The sequence below is a fragment of the Schistocerca gregaria genome, chromosome 1 (genome assembly GCF_023897955.1).
Source record: "Schistocerca gregaria isolate iqSchGreg1 chromosome 1, iqSchGreg1.2, whole genome shotgun sequence".
NCBI classification, from domain to species: domain Eukaryota; kingdom Metazoa; phylum Arthropoda; class Insecta; order Orthoptera; family Acrididae; genus Schistocerca; species Schistocerca gregaria.
This window is the reverse complement of record NC_064920.1, coordinates 284,758,129-284,776,892: the sequence shown is the minus strand read 5'-3', so window position 1 is coordinate 284,776,892 and position 18,764 is coordinate 284,758,129. Positions and strand designations below refer to the sequence as shown.

General features: G+C 42.5%; 1 protein-coding gene across 1 annotated transcript in view; it reads right to left on the bottom strand.

The window, feature by feature from the left end:
* Positions 1–14,522, bottom strand: part of LOC126342597 (uncharacterized) — a 746,980-nt gene extending 732,458 nt beyond the window's left edge. Inside the window, exon 1 of the mRNA XM_050001873.1 lies at positions 14,281–14,522. Coding sequence (XP_049857830.1) covers positions 14,281–14,425 — 145 coding nt within the window. The 5' untranslated portion in view covers positions 14,426–14,522. The remainder of the gene's footprint in view (positions 1–14,280) is intronic.
* Between the last annotated feature and the right edge of the window lie 4,242 nt (positions 14,523–18,764).

Genomic DNA, 18,764 nt, shown 5'->3' with positions numbered 1-18,764 from the left:
GGGCTACTGTATTTCCTAGAATCAAAGTCCTGCCAGAATGAATACTCTTCCGTAACATTTCGGGTGCTGTCGAAGTGACTGTGGTTTTTATCTCTACGTTATCAAACTCTACACAAATAAGGACATTCTTAAGAACATTTACAAAAAAAAAAAAAAAAAAATAGATTTGAAAGCCTACGAACGAAAGTTTACTGATGTCAAGAATTGAACAAAAATTATTTTTAAAGAGAACTCTGTCACAAAACGTTGTTCTCAATGCGTAGTTTTCGTCGCAGTTGCTGGAAACCATTGACTCAGGGACAGGGTGCAACCCTTTTGAATTTATTATTTAAAGACCATCAGTTGTCGTACATGTGGTCCCTAGTTTTACTAAAGTCACTAAAATTTTAAGACCAGTTGCATCTAGGTGAAATGACTACAGAGAATGTCTAACACTTACTTTATGTTCTCTGGCGGTAACAGATTTACATTTCTTCAGTTGTTTCTAAACTACAATGAATATATTGTAAGTTAATGCCCTCCCACAACCTCCCTCCAAATTACTCCGACGTTCTGCACATGTTCACCTAACTTTTAAGAAATATGCGGCAAGTTTAGCCACTTAATTCTAAAGCTAAGTCCATGCTTGGAATCGATTCAAGTGCCGCTGCCCGGAGGAAGCCAGATAACGGCACGTCAGTTAACTGGAGCGTGATTTCCAGCTGACCCTGCACGTTCGTTACACAAATACTGAGATTTCATGCTGCAGTCATTCCATACCCATAAACTCTACCTGTTTATTTGTTATTAACTGCCTTCGTTTATTGCAGATGTAACTGAATGCTGTTAGTTTCGTCAGTCCTTATAAGTTAATGAATCCCTCTAGAAACTGAATCGTCTTTTTTTTTTGCGTGTAGTCCTGCCGAAACAAACTGATGTAACTACAAGGAACCGTATGTTCGCAGACTCAAACTTTGAAATATGTCTCACTTTGTAGACAGCTACTAAAGAAAGTGCACACTAGATATGTCTCTTAATTATATTCGTGTATGTTATTGGGATGAGGTGATTCGTGATTGTTTAGCAATTTTCTAAGCTGGCTCCGAATATTTAACGTTCCTTGAGCAATCATGTCGATGCGCCCGTGCGATTATTCATATACAAGCGTTATGACGTTTAAATTGCACATCTGGCTGTACAAAAAATTAAAAACGAATAGTGCAGAATACTGTTCCATCGTAAGATTTGAATGTTTAACCAAAATGAGGTAGTCTAAGAAAAATATAATTGCTAAATTTTTTCGTGAATTGGATAAGTATCCTAGCAGAACATGTCATCTTGGCACATCACTTTTATAAGTTGAGATGAAGGAAGGAAACTGAAATCCTTTTTCTGATGTAGAATTTTCTGCAGGTGTGAGAATTATCAACTAATTTATAATGTTAGGAAGTCACATTCTTACACGTTCCTGCTCAGCATTTTAGTGAATTAACAGCCTGTTTACCATATTTGATTTTTTACTGTGTAATGTTGTCAATGGAGATGCATCAAGGGAGTAGCAACAATCAGCATCCGGAAAGGACCTGCGAGGTGTTGCAACAGAGCAGTGTTAAGATACTGGAATCGCACTGGATGGGGGGGGGGGGGATGGGGGGAAGGGTTCACAATTCGTATTGTCATTTTCTGTGTTCGTCCCCCCTTCCCATGTCGCCTCATGTAATTCCCAGAACTGCTCCTTCGAAAAGTTTACCAACTGTTTCTCTCGCTACCTCTCCACAGACCGAGCTTGTGTTTCGTATCTGATGGCCTCGTTTACGACAATACTTTAAACGTAATTCCTTTTTTTTTAGAATCATGTTTTGAAAGAACGTCTTTGTGATGGTGTATTTAGCGTGTAATCGTGTTATATGAGTACGTTGCATCACGGTGGAAATGTTACTGATGTTTAAATTGGCGCTTCAGCAAAGAAACGTTTAGGCAGATCATTCAGATTTTGACTGGAAAGTAAATGTAGATGAAAACATAGGAATACTTTATTAACCAAATTTCGAAACATATGTTTTATTTCTGTGTCGCATTTATGACCAATAGTCGATTTGTTGATATTCTAGATCCGTATGTATAGTGTGAGCAGCTGCACTTGCAACGAACATAGAGACACTTATTTACTATTTATTTTCCGCTGAAAGATAAAGTCTTGTTATAGTGTGAAGGCTTTCACGACCGGATGACATGGCTTCTGGTAAACTTTCCGGTATAGTTTAGTTTTATCTCTGACAAAGATTTTCTCTGCATATCACGTGGAACTCTGGCCACGCCCACTTTCTACGATATATAAGTCGCTCTCAGACGTCCGACCCGTCAGTCGGCAAGACTCACCGGAGGAGAAACACCCCTCTGAAGATGTCCAGCGCAGCTCTGGACGAAACGTTAGGAGCTGAAGAGTTTCATGGACCACGACCTTACATCCCGGAAGGTTGACCAGAAGATAGTCTTGTTAATTGCAGAAGAGCCCTGTCGTGTTTGCGGTGTTGTTGGAACGCAAGTACTGACTGTTTTGTTCTGTACATTTGCTATTGGTTGTCGGTGCGACGTAACAACGAAAACAACAAGGATTCTTATCTGACTAGAACAGTGTATGTCTGCCAGAAGTCATTCATAACTATAAATCTTACTCACTTACTCAACACTTTCGCGAAACTGTCTCGACGATTCGGTCTTCCTTAACGAAAACTTCTTCCTAATTTAGATTGAAAAATTTCATAACTTTGATGAACTCAGAAGGCTTTCATGTGAGTAGACGATATAATGGCACGTAGTGGCACATAACGGAAAAATAGCATCACTCTTTTGATACTTTTATCTAATTAACTATATATTTTAACGCTACAGATTCAACAAGTTGCTCCATGTTATCTCGATATAGCTTATTACTTTGTGAAGAGATCAATAGTAATAGCCACGCGTGGTAGCCACGCTATCTGGGACGCCTTGCCACGGTTTGCCCGGATCGCCCCCGTCGTAGTTTTTGAGTCCTCCCTCGGGCATGGCTGTGTGTATGTGTGTGTGTGTGTGTGTGTGTGTGTGTGTGTGTGTGTGTGTTCAAAAATGGCTCTGAACACTATGCGACTTAACTTCTGAGGTCATCAGTCGCCTAGAACCTAGAACTACTGAAACCTAACTAACCTAAGGACATCACGCACATCCATGCCCGAGGTAGGATTCGAACCTGCGACCGTAGGGCGCACGCGCGCGTGCACGCGCGCGCGCTCGCGCGCGCGCGCGCGTGTGTGTGTGTGTCTGTTGTCCTTAGTATAAGTTAGTTTAAGTTCAGTTGAGAAGTGTATAAGCTTAGAGACCAATGATCTCAACAGTCTGGTCCTGTAAGAACTTACACTAATTTCCAAATTTTCCAACAGTAATAAATGAGAAAGTGTACTAGCTGCCAAAGCGTCTAGCTTAATAAAGTCTGTAGACAGAAATTTTTACCGCATATTGAGATGCGTATTTAACCTGTAATACCCGAATGGATACAAGTGTTATCTTTAGAAGAGTTTAGGTATTACTTATAACAAACCAGAATACACAAAAATTCATCCCGACGTTCACATACTAGTTCACTTGTTGGCGCTTAAAATGATTTACTATTTAAGTCTCAAGACGATTTGATATTATTATTAGCATCATGCGTCGGCTTCGGATACAGCTATATCGATTGAGCCGTGCTGCGGCTCGCGTTCGTTCTGTTTGTAGGTTTCCGCCCTCTGTTGGAGGCCAGACGGTAACGTTTAGTTGGCATGTTTGGGGTTGTTTGTCTTCTTTTCAAGTTGACTGGCGCCGCTTGGTCTCGCAAGCGTAACCTGTACGCTAGTGGCAGCAGCGGCCGTATGTAGTAGAAGTTGGCCAATCTTTGGGGAGACGTTGTTTTTCCGGTACGTGTGAGGGTGTCAGTCCGGTTGAGGAATCAGAAGGAGCCAGGTCCGCGCACCACAAGGCAGTCCGTTCTGCATGTTCTTACATATTATAGCAACTGAACGTCTCATTACAAAGCTTAACTGGGAATTGGATGGGCTTAAGGTACTATCCATTAAAAAGGGGACAAACACCTGACGGAAAAATGTCGCAACATATACGAAAATTACCAGGCGTGTTTCTACATCTCAAGGAAGAAAAGTACTCTACTCTCACGCCATTCGCGTGAGCGTGGCACTAGTACCCTTACCATGATAATGGAAATCAGGTTTGCTTTATGTAAACGCTTCATGAGCTTTAGTTACCTCTGAAATTAGGCGTTTCATCTCGTCAAATGCACACTTACTCCCTTGGGAATTGCGAAGATCGTTACGAGAACGCTTTATCAGCTCATAAGGAGGGGAAAATGTATTTCACACGTGTGCTGGTACAATCCTTGAGCTGCGGAGAAGGCGGCTTAGGTGTGTTCAATAACGGACGGAAGACATATGGCTTATTTATCTAAATGACTCAGAAAGTTGTTGAAATATACCGTGAAAGTAAAACCACCTTATTATCTAACACATGGGCGCCAAAGGATTTAGATCTACCTGTAGACATAACATCACTAACTTTGGAATTAGAGCATGTCAGTATTTATTTTATCGAAGTAATCTGTATTCAAAGAATCTGTAGAATTTAAAGCAATATCACCAGCCACATGCAGCGAATAAAATAAAACCTTAATGGTTTTTATTCTTTAACCACTAGACGTTGACGACTTTACATATACATACAATTACGAACAATGGGAAGGAACACATAGAAAAAGTTGCGAGTAAGGCTAACCAAAGAATACATTTTATTGACAGAACACTAAGAAAATGTAGCAGATCTAGTAAGGAGACTGCATTACTTACGCTTGTCCGTCCTCTTTTACACTACAGCTGCACGGTGTGGGATCCTTATCAAGTAGGACTGACGAAGTACATCGAAAACTTTCAAAGAATTGCTACTCGTTTTGAATTATCGAGAAATATGAAAGTGTCATTGAAATGATACAGGATTTGGGCTGGACATCATTAAAAGGAAGGCGTTTTTCGTTGCGACGGAATCTTCTCACGAAATTAGAATCACCAACTTTCTCCTCCGAATGTGAAAGTATTTTGTTTACACCAACCTCCATAGGGGGAAACGATCACCACGATAAATTAAGGGAAATCAAATCTCGTATGGAAAGATACAAGTGTTCGTTCTTTCCGATGCTGTAAGAGATTGGAATAAAAGAGAATTGTCAAGGTGGTTCGATGAATTCTGTACCAGGCACTCAAATGTGATTTGCCTAGTACCCATGTAGATGTAGACATATTTCACATTATTTCGACAGCTAGCTTAAATACTTATTAATTTACTTGTCTGAAGAAGAGGATGATGAATGCAGATTCATAAATCATCCATTGTTGATATGTTTCCCTTCCAAGAAAACAAAAAAATCGTTTTATGTGGATTTATCTGAATATGGAAAGGAATTTAATTTCAGTTAGTTCACTGATTTACCTGAACCACGATTTTTTATTGAATCCAGGAGCAATTATTGTCTGACGAAGAGCCAAGTGCTTTTGGTTATTGCAGTATCTGTATAATATATTTCTTAATAACATAAAGGAATTAAGTTTTTGAAAGGAACCGTATTTTGTTTAATGTCGAAGAAGCAGGGCGAGTGAAGGCAAAAATGGCGAGTACAAGGACGGATTATAAGGGGTGCATGTAGGCCCGAAACAAGAAACAGTTTTTTAAAAGTAAGGGGAAACAGTACGTAAGCGCGGCGGAATGCTATGCCAGGAGCACAGGTTTGATGATCGGCTACGCGAGGTTGTGTTGTCTTCATCTTTTCGTCATGATCTACATCTTCATCTACATACATACTCCGCAATCCACCATACGGTGCGTCGCGGAGGGTACCTCGTACCACAACTAGCATCTTCTCTCCCTGTTCCACTCCCAAACAGACCGAGGGAAAAATGACTGCCTATATGCCTCAGTACGAGCCCTAATCACTCTTATATTATCTTTGTGGCCTTTCCGCGCAATGTAAGTTGGCGGCAGTAAAATTGTACTGCAGTCACCCTCAAATGCTGGTTCTCTAAATTTCCTCAGTAGCGATTCACGAAAAGAACGCCTCCTTTCCTCTAGAGACTCACACCCGATTTCCTGAAGCATTTCCGTAACACTCGCATGATGATCAAACGTACCAGCAACAAACCTAGCAGCCCGTCTCTCAATTGAATCTATGTCCTCCCTCAAGCCGACCAGATAGGGATCCCAAACGCTCGAGCAGTACTCAATAATAGGTTGCATTAATGTTTTATAAGCGGTCTCCTTCACAGATGAACCATATCTTCCTAAAATTCTACCAATGAACCGAAGACGACTATCCGCCACAACTGCCGTTACATGCTTGTCCCACTTCATATCGCTCTGCAATGCTACGCCCAAATATTTAATCGACGTCACTGTGTCAAGCTCCACACTACTAATGTGGTATTCAAAAGTTACAGGATTGTTTTCCTATTCATCTGCATTAATTTACATTTATCTATTTTTAGAGTTAGCTGCCATTCTTTACACCAGTCACAAATCCTACCCAAGTCATCTTGTATCCTGCTACAGTCACTCAACGACGACGCCTTCCCGTACACCACAGCATCATCAGCAAACAGCCAAGCACATTGTTATCCACCCTATCCTAAAGATCATTTATGTAGATAGAAAACAACTGCAGACCTACCATACTTGTCTGGGGCACTCCAGATGATACCCTCACCTCCGGTGAACACTCACCATCGAGGACAACGTACTGGGTTCTATTACTTAAGAAGTCTTCGAACCACTCACATACTTGGGAACCAATCGCATATGCTCGTACCTTAGTTAGGAGTCTGCAGTGGGGCAACGAGTCAAACGCTTTCCGGAAGTCAAGGAATATGGCATCCGTCTGATACCCTTCATCCATGGTTCACAAGATATCACGTGAAAAAAGGGCGAGTTGCGTTTCGCACAAGCGATGCTTTCTAAAGCCGTGCTGATGCATGGACAGCAACTTCTCTGTCTCAAGGAAATTCATTATATTAAAACTGAGAATATGTTCGAGAATCTTGCAACAAACCGATGTTAAGGACATTGGTAATTTCGAGGATCCGTCCTTCTTACCCTTCTTATATGCAGGCATAACCTGCGCTTTTTTCCAGTCGCTCGGGACTTTACGTTGGGCAAGAGATTCGCGATAAATGCAAGCTAAGTAAGGAGCCACTCTCTGTAAAACCGAATTGGAATCCCAACAGGACCTGGCGATTTATTTATTTTCAACCCATTCAGCTGCTTCACAACCCCAAGGATGTCTATCACTATGACCTTCATACAGGAATCTGTACGAGACTCAAACGGTGGTATGTTTGTACAATCTTCGTGCGTGAAAGATTTCTCAAATGCTAAATTTAAAATTTCAGCTTTCGTTTTCCTTGGGTTTTCAGCAAGATCTTTTGCTAAGGTACGACGGTGGTAGTGGTTGAATGCATCGCGCATCGCTCTTTTTACAGCAGCACGATTCTCTAGTAACTTTTGCCTGTCCTCATTCTACCGATCTTTCTTGTACCGCGAGTGCAACTGCCTTTGTTTCCTGAGCATTTCCGAATTGCGCTGTTAAACCACGGTGGGTCTTTTGCGTCCGTAACCCACTTTTTCGGCACATACTTGTCCAACGCGTGATTTACAATGTGTTTAAGGTTTGCCCATAATTCTTCCACGTCCATCGGACCGGAAGTAAATGAAGTCGATTCATTTACTAAGTTGGATGCTAACAACTGCTTATCTACTATTTCTAGGAAGAATACCCTCCTAGCCTTCTTGACTGATCTTCTAACTTTCGTAACCACAGTCGTAATGACAACATCATGATCACTAATTCCTGTCTCAACACTGACACCGTCGACGAGGTATGGTCTGTTCGTGGCTACCAGATCTAAAATATTTCCATTACCAGATGGTTGTCGATTTAGCTGCTCAAGACAGTTTTCGGATAATGTGTCAAAAGTAATTCACACGACGGCTTCTCTGTACCACCTGTACACATATGTCGTCGAAGTGGAGCCAGTTAAAAGGATTTGCACCAGGTGACCGGTCTACCCGACGGCAGGCCCTAGCAATACGCTCATTTCATTTCAGTTCATTATTTAAGATTATAAAACACTAGTAGCTGATGACGTGGAAGGTATTCCAGCTTTATACCAAGCCTTTAAATGACCTTAGCTCCTGCGAGCCCTTTGCTCATGCTAATATTTGGCAAAGTCGACTTCGATAGTAGCTGCTTCAAAATACAAATACTGTACATACACATATCGTATTATTTGAGGAACTACTTGCTCCCCAAAATATCACTAATTCAAATATTCTCTATGGTGTCCGTTAAGAGAAGGACAAAAGTTAATGTAAGATAAAGTTTGACCATTTGAAATAAATTTGCATGAAAATCTGGTCTCAGCACCTGATAAAACAGCATCTATTTCTTTTTATTCAGCGGAATAATCTCCATTGCAAATGGTTTGCGAATTTTCGTGAATGTGTAATGTTTTCCAGAAAATCGTAACGGAGATGTTCTCCCACATGTACATTTCGTAATTAAGTCTCGTAGCTGTAGACAAAACATCCAGAAAATGGAACTTCTCCCCTCAACAAGCCAGAACCGCGAACGAAATGCTCTTTATAATGAAAGAAGCAGGCCAGAAAAGGAAGAAAATTAGAATTATTTTTTGACATCTACTGTCAGAAACGGTGCGCATGTTAAGAATACTTTTTAATTTGAAAATTGGCATTTTGAGTATAATCGTTACCGGGACGTATCTTAAACTCTACACCTTTGTGTACCCTGTGGTGGGCTTCCTGCTATAATAAATTCATTTTGCTTGAATTGGGCTCGAGTAGGCAGTGTTGTTATTGATTCATCTACTAAGGCGCCACTAACATACAAAAAAATGGCTCTGAGCACTATGGGACTTAACGTCTGAGGTCACCAGTCCCCTAGAACTTAGAACTACTTAAACCAGCTTTAATTCTTTCGCTGGATTGCCTACCCCCCCCCCCCCCCCATTTGTTACAAACTCGTACTTATTTGTTCTCCGGTAACCGTGGCTGGACTTACATTATTGGTACAAGACCACTTCCGACGATGTGCGAGCTTCCGAGCTGGATTCCCGTCTTAAACTGTCCGGAAGTTCGAGCGCATTCTTTCCTTGAAAACATTTAGTTTTATTTTTCAACTATGTTCTCTCTATGCCTCTCGTGTATCAATATCTTTTTAATATCGTCACTAGAGTGAAAACACATGGCATCAGCACATTTAAAACTCCAATTCATACCAACACGGGAAACGAATATGCGACCCCAGCTTTGCGTTTCTTGTTGGATAAAAAGTTTTGAAAGTATTCTCTTCCAACGAAACATCATTTATAATGTTCTGGTACTGAAACTGCTATTGCTGCTGCGAAATAACAATCTTTTGAAAGCACAAATATTTGCATACCATGCTGAAAAGTAATTCCCTCTAATTTGTAATATGAAAACCGTTACAGGTTAAGAACACACAAATTTTATTAACATCCTACATATTTACAGCCTTCTGGCACCAGAGCGCTCCGAATTGTAGCATGTAACATAGCGAGATGTTACGTAACTATGTTGATGCGGGAGAAGCAGCGTGCTGTAATCAAGTTCCGAAATCAAAGAGTTCATCGACAGCTGGAGAATCCCTCCCCCCCCCCCCCCCCCCCCCGTTTTCAGTTCAGCAAGACGATGCCAGACAGCTCACGACCGCTACAACACGTGTTAAAATCTGACCCTTTCGTACACGGTCATCGATTATTCTCCATACTTTCCCGTATTGCCCCCATCTGTGTTTCACCGTTTCCAAAACTAAACGAACAGCTTCGAGGGATTAACTTTGATAGTGATGGAGTGGTGCAACCAGGTGTGAGGTACTGGCTCCATCCTCAGAGTCAAACATTCTGCGGTGACAGTATCAACGAACTGGTCTTTCGTTGCCTGGAATGTGTTCGTCGTGGGTATCACTATATCGAAAAACGAATACGAAGACATAAATAGTAGAGACGTGTATCGTTAATAACCTTTGTTTTACTGATAAAGTTGTAAAGGTCTCACATTAAAAACTGGGAGACTTTGTTTCTCAGCATGCCTTCGTAAGAGATAAATATTGACTACAAACGTCCTTTTTTCCTACATGAACAATGACAGGCACTGAGAAAATCAAAAATTTGGGCAAAATTGTTAAGATGAGTAACATCTTCGTTAAAACGGCAATCTAAGCAACAGTCTAGACAATTGTTTCAAGTTATTTTGAGAAAATAGTGACTGTTCAAATAAGTCGCAAACCTGCTAGCGTGTGTGATTCACTGCTATCGTACCTCATTGAAGCATTTAATCAGTCGCCCTTGCTCCGCATAAATACAATGTTCTTTGTATTTTTATTAAAAATGAAACTCCTTCAGCTTTACTAAAGATTTTAATATTTATTTGGCTACTAGTTTCGACGTTGCGTCTACGCCATCTTCAGGAACGTACACTTCGACGAAATCAGTTGTGTATGGCCGCGTACTAGAAGTCTGCGTTGAGTCCAGTACATGCTCCACATGGGTGGCATGAAGTAACTAGTTCTTTGTTTCTCGTATCTTAGGTAGTTTCTCGGTATTAAAATCTACACTTTCCATTGCTTGCGTTCTGCGTCGATATGGTCATATGGTTCACCAGGAACTTTCTGTAGGACAGAAATGTTTCTTCAGAAAATATTTAGATGCAACATTAAAACTGTCCAGCCTTCTGAACAGCCCCTATTTTAAATTTGTTATCAAGGCGTTTCCGTCCCAGTATTGTGACCTGTCGACGCTTGTGTGCGTCCTTGAACGGACAACGGCCGACCCTCTTCCACTTTTTCTTTACCTGACTAAATATTCCGCTTCTATTGACTTCATTGTGGACTTGAGCGATAAGCTTGTTCTTTCGTTACTTGCTTAGATAAATGCGTGTTATAAACTACAGTTAAAGGACAGTTCAATATAAATGAAAAAGTCTTCTGATGTGCCTGATGGAAGCGCAATATGACCGCCGGTGCACTCAGTGTCAGATAAGATCATCTGCACTCCATCGTTGTTTGGTATCGATTCTGTTATCTACAGGGTGATTTAACTGCTGGAAGGCTGTGGAAAAATTTAGAACTCAGCATCTTCTAATCGTTTACTGCTCTCACCTTTCTTTAAATGAGAAAAATCCAATATTATGTCAATATACAGGAGTGAACATCCTATTAAGCCGTCCATACGATAAGTGCTGATTTTCGACGCTCTGTTGCTTCATTTAAATAACTGGAGCCAATATTATAACGCCGTATGAAGTAATGAACGGAATGTCAGTGTGAAATAATAACACGTCTAAAAACGTTGAATGTGGCAAGTTTTAACTTCTTGGAGTACGTGACGTTAGCGGCAACATTAATTGGATTCTTGAGACCAGAGAAAAATAACTGTCCACAAAGTTTTGTGCCAGCTAAGTGGAGTATTGTGTGTGGATAGTTACTACTCAATGCACGTGTGTATCATCAGAAAAATTAAAAAACTGAAACACTGAGACATTATTTCCTGATGTACATCTTGCAAGTATCGTTTGTAAAAGAGATCATTTGCACCTAATGTCGTCGAACGGTAGCAGGTCTTGGTAGATTCGCAAATAATTAACTGATATATGTTTTCACTGTATGTCACGTAAACTGTTCCTTTGCATCTCCTGCTCGGTATGGAAACTGCAACGAAATACAATACCCAGTTTTGACACTTAGTGGTGTCCGTATCATTCCATTTATCATGGCGTACTATACCTCAGTCAGCATCAGAAGCCATAATAAATTTGCATGAACAGCGAAATCATGTTCATGTAATGCTTCAGGAAAAATAATAACACCCATAGTAAACGTTATTACGGAGCAAGAATTTAAAGTTTTACTGTATACTGTAGTACAAAAACAGGAATTGACTACACGCATCATCTCACTTTATTCCGTAGAAGTGTAGCTGTTCCATTCTGGTTTGTCATAAAGTTTACTCACGAATCTCATTAAACCTTCAGACGAGACACCCACACGTCGTGATAAAGTGGCAGACGGTACAAGAGAGGAGCGCTACTCTCCGAGAGGTTAACACTTGAAATTCCGAGAGAGTACGTTCGGAGACGAGCTAGCCAACATATTACTACTGCCGCGTACTTTTCGCGAAATGACCAGCGCGGGAAAAACAGAGAGACTAGAGTTCACACTGGTGCAACTAGATAATCGTTCATGCCGGGCACGATTCTCGATTTCAGCAGAAAAGGGGTCATTTATAAAGGTCCAAGAATCACCCTTCGCCACAAACTGACAGCGGGCTTGTAAAGTGTTGATGCAGATAACAGCAGTAGTTTTTCTATGACCGAATGAAAAACAAAACAAACATACAAAAATACAGCTGTGTTTCATATCTATTTCTCATGTTAAATGTTTGTTGACACTATGTTTGAAGTACAAGGAGGACGTGAAACAGGTTATTTTGTGTGGAAAACAAGGAAGTTACTGCAGCTGTTATACAAGATTTGATGAGGCGGGAGTGGTGAATGCGATTTTTTTTTTCAATGAACCAATCTGACATTTGTTTTAATCGATAAAGAGCCACGAAGGGGATATCAATTTTACATAGCTGAACTGGAACCTGGATCTCTAACCTTCTGAATTCGAAAACTGCCGTCTTGTTGGTATTCACGTACAGAAGTACCACATTATACACATATTACATTACGTATGTAACACGTTTCCTGAAACCATTATTCCTGTAGTAATTAGAGGAGAACGAACCACGGAGTGTTCAAAATTAATGGCTCCAACTTGTTTGTGTGGAAACTCTTAAAGTTTTTTGAATAAAAAACACATCATTAACATTCCACATTTTATTCTTCATATCCACATATCTGTAACTTTCTGCCGATGAAGGGCTCCAAATTGCGATGTGTAACGTAACTATGACGGTGCGTGAGGAACAAAATGTTGTAATCAGATTTCCAATTCAAAGCGTTCGTCCATACATGGATCAGACAATCCTTCACCATGACAATGCGAGACCACTCATGAGCGCTGCGACATGTACAACAATCCGACGCCTTGTGTTCTCCGTTATTGATCACCCTCTGTACCGTACCGACTTGGCCTATCCCACTTTCATCTGGTTCCAAAAATCTTTAAAAAAAACCAACTTCGAGTACTTCATTTTGATATTGATGAAGTGTTGCAAGCAGAGGCGAGGCTGTGGTCTCGTCCTCAAAGTCAATCTACAGTGACGGCATCAACGAACAGGTAATAAAGACGGTAATTTAGCATAGTTATGGAAGATGCTTTATAACAAATGTACCAACTTCTGTCTTATCCAAAAGTAGTTACTGTTTAGCATTAGACCACTTAACGATTCATTAAGTGTAATATCATTAAAATTTGCGAGTTACACTCCCAAATGGGCCACCTTGTCTTTGTGATTATGTAGTCACCCAGAACCACTCTAGGTAACTATGAGAATTGGTCTATGAGAAAGCTACAGATTTTTGATTCCTTTGTATCGCTGGGATACGGAAATAACGCGTTCTCTATTAACGTTGTATTAATGGCAAGTTAAATGAAACAAAGTGTTGTGGTAAGACTACTTCTATAAAATTTCATTGGTTCATTACCTACACAAAAATTATGTTCAACACAGATTCTTCGCCTACCTGAAACAGAACTGTGGCACAAGGTCTATTGTAACATTTTGGGTCAGTGTACACATTTAGATAGAAAAATACGTGCTTCGCTGCCGTGCTATACATCTGTATCTTAATCTCACAAATTCGTTAGTGAAATAATTGTATGTAATCTAACTTCGACAGCCGTATAAATTGTTCATGAGAAGGCAAAGTGAAGGTTCATTTCATAGGGGATGTTTTGGGAAAAGGATGTGAGTCTACGTCGGAAAGCAATTAGGGGGTAATAAATGACGAAATACTTTCAACTTCTAATGTTAAGACCTCATCATTTACGAAATGATGTAGACGTCTGCTGTCTTGAGGCACCCGATTCTCAAAATGTATGTTCTACGACTCGGATAGGTATCATGACAGACGATTCTTTTCTTGCCTACCTTCATATAATTAGATTTACAATACGTTTACTCAAATTTCATAGTAATCCACAGCTATAGTTACACCAAGGTATCACATTGTCTTGATGTTAATATTTACCGGACTCGTCAATCTGTATCTGTGAAGACGCTGCCGTCGACGAGAAGGCGAAGGAGCAGAAGAAGAGAAAGGAAGAGCAGACGAGCACCGTGCGCAGTATTCGGCGTCGCGGTCCGGCGAACGACAGCGGAACGTCGGTCACCATGCTGTCATGACAGGTGCGACCTAACAATGAGCGCGTCTCGCGAGTCACCGGTCGCCGGGAAACAGCGCAGGCGGCATCGCGTCTCGCTGTGCCTCGCGGACGCTGTCGGCGCAACACTGGCGCGCCGCCGGGCCGTCGGCTGCGAGCCGTCCCAAGGCGCCCCGAGCGCACCCGAGCTCCAGCGGAAACGTTCGAAGCAGTGCCGCCACACTGACCGAGTTTGCGCGTCCACTGATCTTCAATGACTTTCCCATCTGCCAAATGCCTGGAAACTCCGCCATCTAGCTTCCCAAGAGTCAACAGACATTTCCACATCTACACACCTTTTTAAAATTGTATATTAACCTCAAGGCGAGGGCTACACTTTACGTTGCTTCTTTTTTCCTTTTTTATTTTTATTGTTTTTTTATATAAGACGGCGGCGCTATATACACAGTTTGATAATATTTGCAGCATGTGGCACAGGGATTGCGGAATTTCTGAAGGTATTCGTCTTGGTCGAGAGAAACATTGAAAAATAACGAAAAAGTTACCCCCAACGTATGACTTCTCTACAAGTATAGTTTCTTACAGTCGCTGTTCTCCTACTGGCAAATGCTTACGATCACTATATCCATGGCAGTATTTGGCGGAGGATATTTTGTTTACCAGGCTCACTTCTCCCCTTACCTCGTCAAGTCACGAATGATGCGCCGAAACAACTATTGTTGATAAGCTTCCATGTGGATTCGAATATCTCGTATTTTACCATCATGTCTATTCACTAAATATACGTAGGTAGAAGGAATTTTATTTGTTTTCCTCTGGTTGATTCAGAGTCTTTAATTACATATTCTTCTTTCGCTCATATAAGAATGGTTATTGGTGGATTGATAATCATAAAGTGATGGGGTTGTATAGGATCACTTTCCTTGATAGTTGGTCATGATTTATGTTTCTCTGGGTTATTTTATATAATATTATTTATGAACGTTTAGGTAGACGAAGGTTATTAGTTAACAAGGGTATAATTTATTTAATGCCTAGAATGGCTTCGTGGTGATTCCTTTTAAGATCATCAAATATTGCTGCTCCTCCATCATTGAATTTGGTAGGTGAACTTAGATTACTAAATAGAATTATGTCTTGATCTTCTTTAAGATTTTTTGCTTTAAGTTTTTTTGTTTTATTTAGAGCTGGTAACTATTATTCTGGGATTTATTTGCTTCACTCGACAAATTCTAACAGTAAACCACCTTTATAGTAGTGTCTGCTTCTGAAAAAAATTTTTGAAATGGGTCTAAGCACCATGGGTCTTAACATCTGCGGTCATCAGGATCCTAGACTTAGAACTACTTAAACCTTATAACATAAGGACATCACACACGTCCATGCCCGAGGCAGGTTTCGAACCAGCGACCGCAGCAGAAGCGCGGTTCCGGACTGAAGCACCTAGAACCGCTCGTTCACAGCGGACGGCCGCTCCTGAAGTTGGATGACCATCGTCGTGAGGTTTTCATGCTTCCTAAACGAACCTTTGAGGAGACATACTCCACTTGTTTCGATCTTCTAGTTTCCTCCTGTCAAACTTATCTGATACTGAGCTCAACAAGCAATATTCAAGGATCCATCGAACGTGGGTTTTGTAAGCTACGTCCTTCGTGGGTGGAAGCACGTCCTTTGGATTCTTACAGTGAAACTCTGAGATTTACCTTATCTGTTATTTCTTTTCCGTGGCAGTTCCACTTTAAATTTCTCCGTACACATTTCGCAAAATATTTTATGGATGGCACTGCTTCTAGTACAAAGCCGTATGGTACGACAGTCTGGGAAACTCTGGGAGGCAGGTTCGGCCAGATAACTAAAAAAAGTTTTTTATCCTTCACGCACACAAGTACCTTTTCCTCGTGTGTTTTAGTGTACCTGACACGAGCAGATGAGTGTAATACGCTATACGTCAGTAGGGCGGTCTCTTGTTTGTGGTAGATAATCATGAGAGATGGAAGAGGTTGAAACAGCATGCCAGTTCCCATCCGACGGCGGGATCAAAGTCAAAAGTGTCATTTGTCCTCACTTGACAAGACGCTTCGGAGAAGGCTGGCGTTTAATACAGTCTCTGATGGTCAAGAACCTTAGGCATACACCCTTTCTACCCTTTCCGGACATACACTCCTGGAAATTGAAATAAGAACACGGTGAATTCATTGTCCTAGGAAGGGGGAACTTTATTGACACATTCCTGGGGTCAGATACATCACATGATCACACTGACAGAACCACAGGCACATAGACACAGGCAACAGAGCATGCACAATGTCGGCACTAGTACAGTGTATATCCACCTTTCGCAGCAATGCAGGCTGCTATTCTCCCATGGAGACGATCGTACAGATGCTGGATGTAGTCCTGTGGAACGGCTTGCCATGCCATTTCCACCTGGCGCCTCAGTTGGACCAGCGTTCGTGCTGGACGTGCAGACCGCGTGAGATGACGCTTCATCCAGTCCCAAACATGCTCAATGGGGGACAGATCCGGAGATCTTGCTGGCCAGGGTAGTTGACTTACACCTTCTAGGGCACGTTGAGTGGCACGGGATACATGCAGACGTGTATTGTCCTGTTGGAACAGCAAGTTCCCTTGCCGGTCTAGGAATGGTAGAACGATGGGTTCGATGACGGTTTGGATGTACCGTGCACTATTCAGTGGCGCCTCGACGATCGCCAGAGGTGTACAGCCAGTGTAGGAGATCGCTCCCCACACCATGATGCCGGGTGTTGGTCCAGTGTGCCTCGGTCGTATGCAGTCCTGATTGTGGCGCTCACCTGCACGGCGCCAAACACGCATACGACCATCATTGGCACCAAGGCAGAAGCGACTCTCATCGCTGAAGACGACACGTCTCCATTCGTCCCTCCATTCATGCCTGTCGCGACACCACTGGATGCGGGCTGCACGATGTTGGGGCGTGAGCGGAAGACCGCCTAACGGTTGCGAATGGTCCTCGCCGATACCCCAGGAGCAACAGTGTCCCTAATTTGCCGGGAAGTGGCGGTGCGGTCCCCTACGGCACTGCGTAGGATCCTACGGTCTTGGCGTGCATCCGTGCGTCGCTGCGGTCCGGTCCCAGGTCGACTGGCACGTGCACCTTCCGCCGACCACTGACGACAACATCGATGTACTGTGCAGACCTCACGTCACACGTGTTGATCAATTCGGCGGTACGTCCACCCGGCCTCCCGCATGCCCACTATACGCCCTCGCTCAAAGTCCGTCAGCTGCACATACTGTTCACGTCCACGCTGTCGCGGCATGCTACCAGTGTTAAAGACTGCGATGGAGCTCCGTATGCCACGACAAACTGGCTGACACTGACGGGGGCGGTGCTCAAATGCTGCGCAGCTAGCGCCATTCGACGGCCAACACCGCGGTTCCTGGTGTGTCCGCTGTGCCGTGCGTGTGATCATTGCTTGTACAGCCCTCTCGCAGTGTCCGGAGCAAGTATGGTGGGTCTGACACACCGGTGTCAATGTGTTCTTTTTTCCATTTCCAGGAGTGTACAAAGCGGAAGTGGGTAACAACGTGTGGCATGCCCGGAAGTTGACCCATCCAAATGCCTGATACTCCCGATATTGCTTAATTTCGGAGATCTGGCGGCACACTGACAATTCGACTAGAAAAGGCCCGTTTTCACATTTTCCAGCCATTGTTCGACAGTTGTGTAATCATAATTGGTCCTTTGGCCTGTCCATGCGCCGCAGTACGTTACATTTGTTTATGTTAGTGTTCAACAGGCAGTCCCTGCACCATACGGCATTCCTCTCCAGGCACAGCTGTACTTTATTTCACTACAATTTTCTAAAATCGTGACTTTTCTGTATACAGGTCTAACAGAACGATTTGCGAACATCCTTATAGAGCCTCTAATAATAACAAACTTATCACAGCCGGCCGATGTTGCCGAGCGGATCTAGGTGCTACAGTCCGGAACCTCCCGACCGATACGGTTGCAGGTTCGAGTCCTGCCTCGGGCACGGATGTGCGTGATGTCCTTAGGTTAGTTAGGTTTAAATTCTTCTAAGTTCCAGAGGACTAATGACTTCAGATGTTAAGTCCCTTAAATCTCAAACCCATTTGAATATTTCACATACATCCAATGAGCAACCGAGCGAGGTGGCGCAGTGGTTAGACACTAGACTCGCATTCGGGAGGATGGCGGTTCAATCCCGCGTCCGGCCATCCCGATTTAGGTTTTCCGTGATTTCCCTAAATCGCCCCAGGCAAATGCCGGGATGGTTCCTTTCAAAGGGCACGGCCGACTTTCTTCCCCGTCCTTCCCTAATCCGATGAGACCGATGACCTC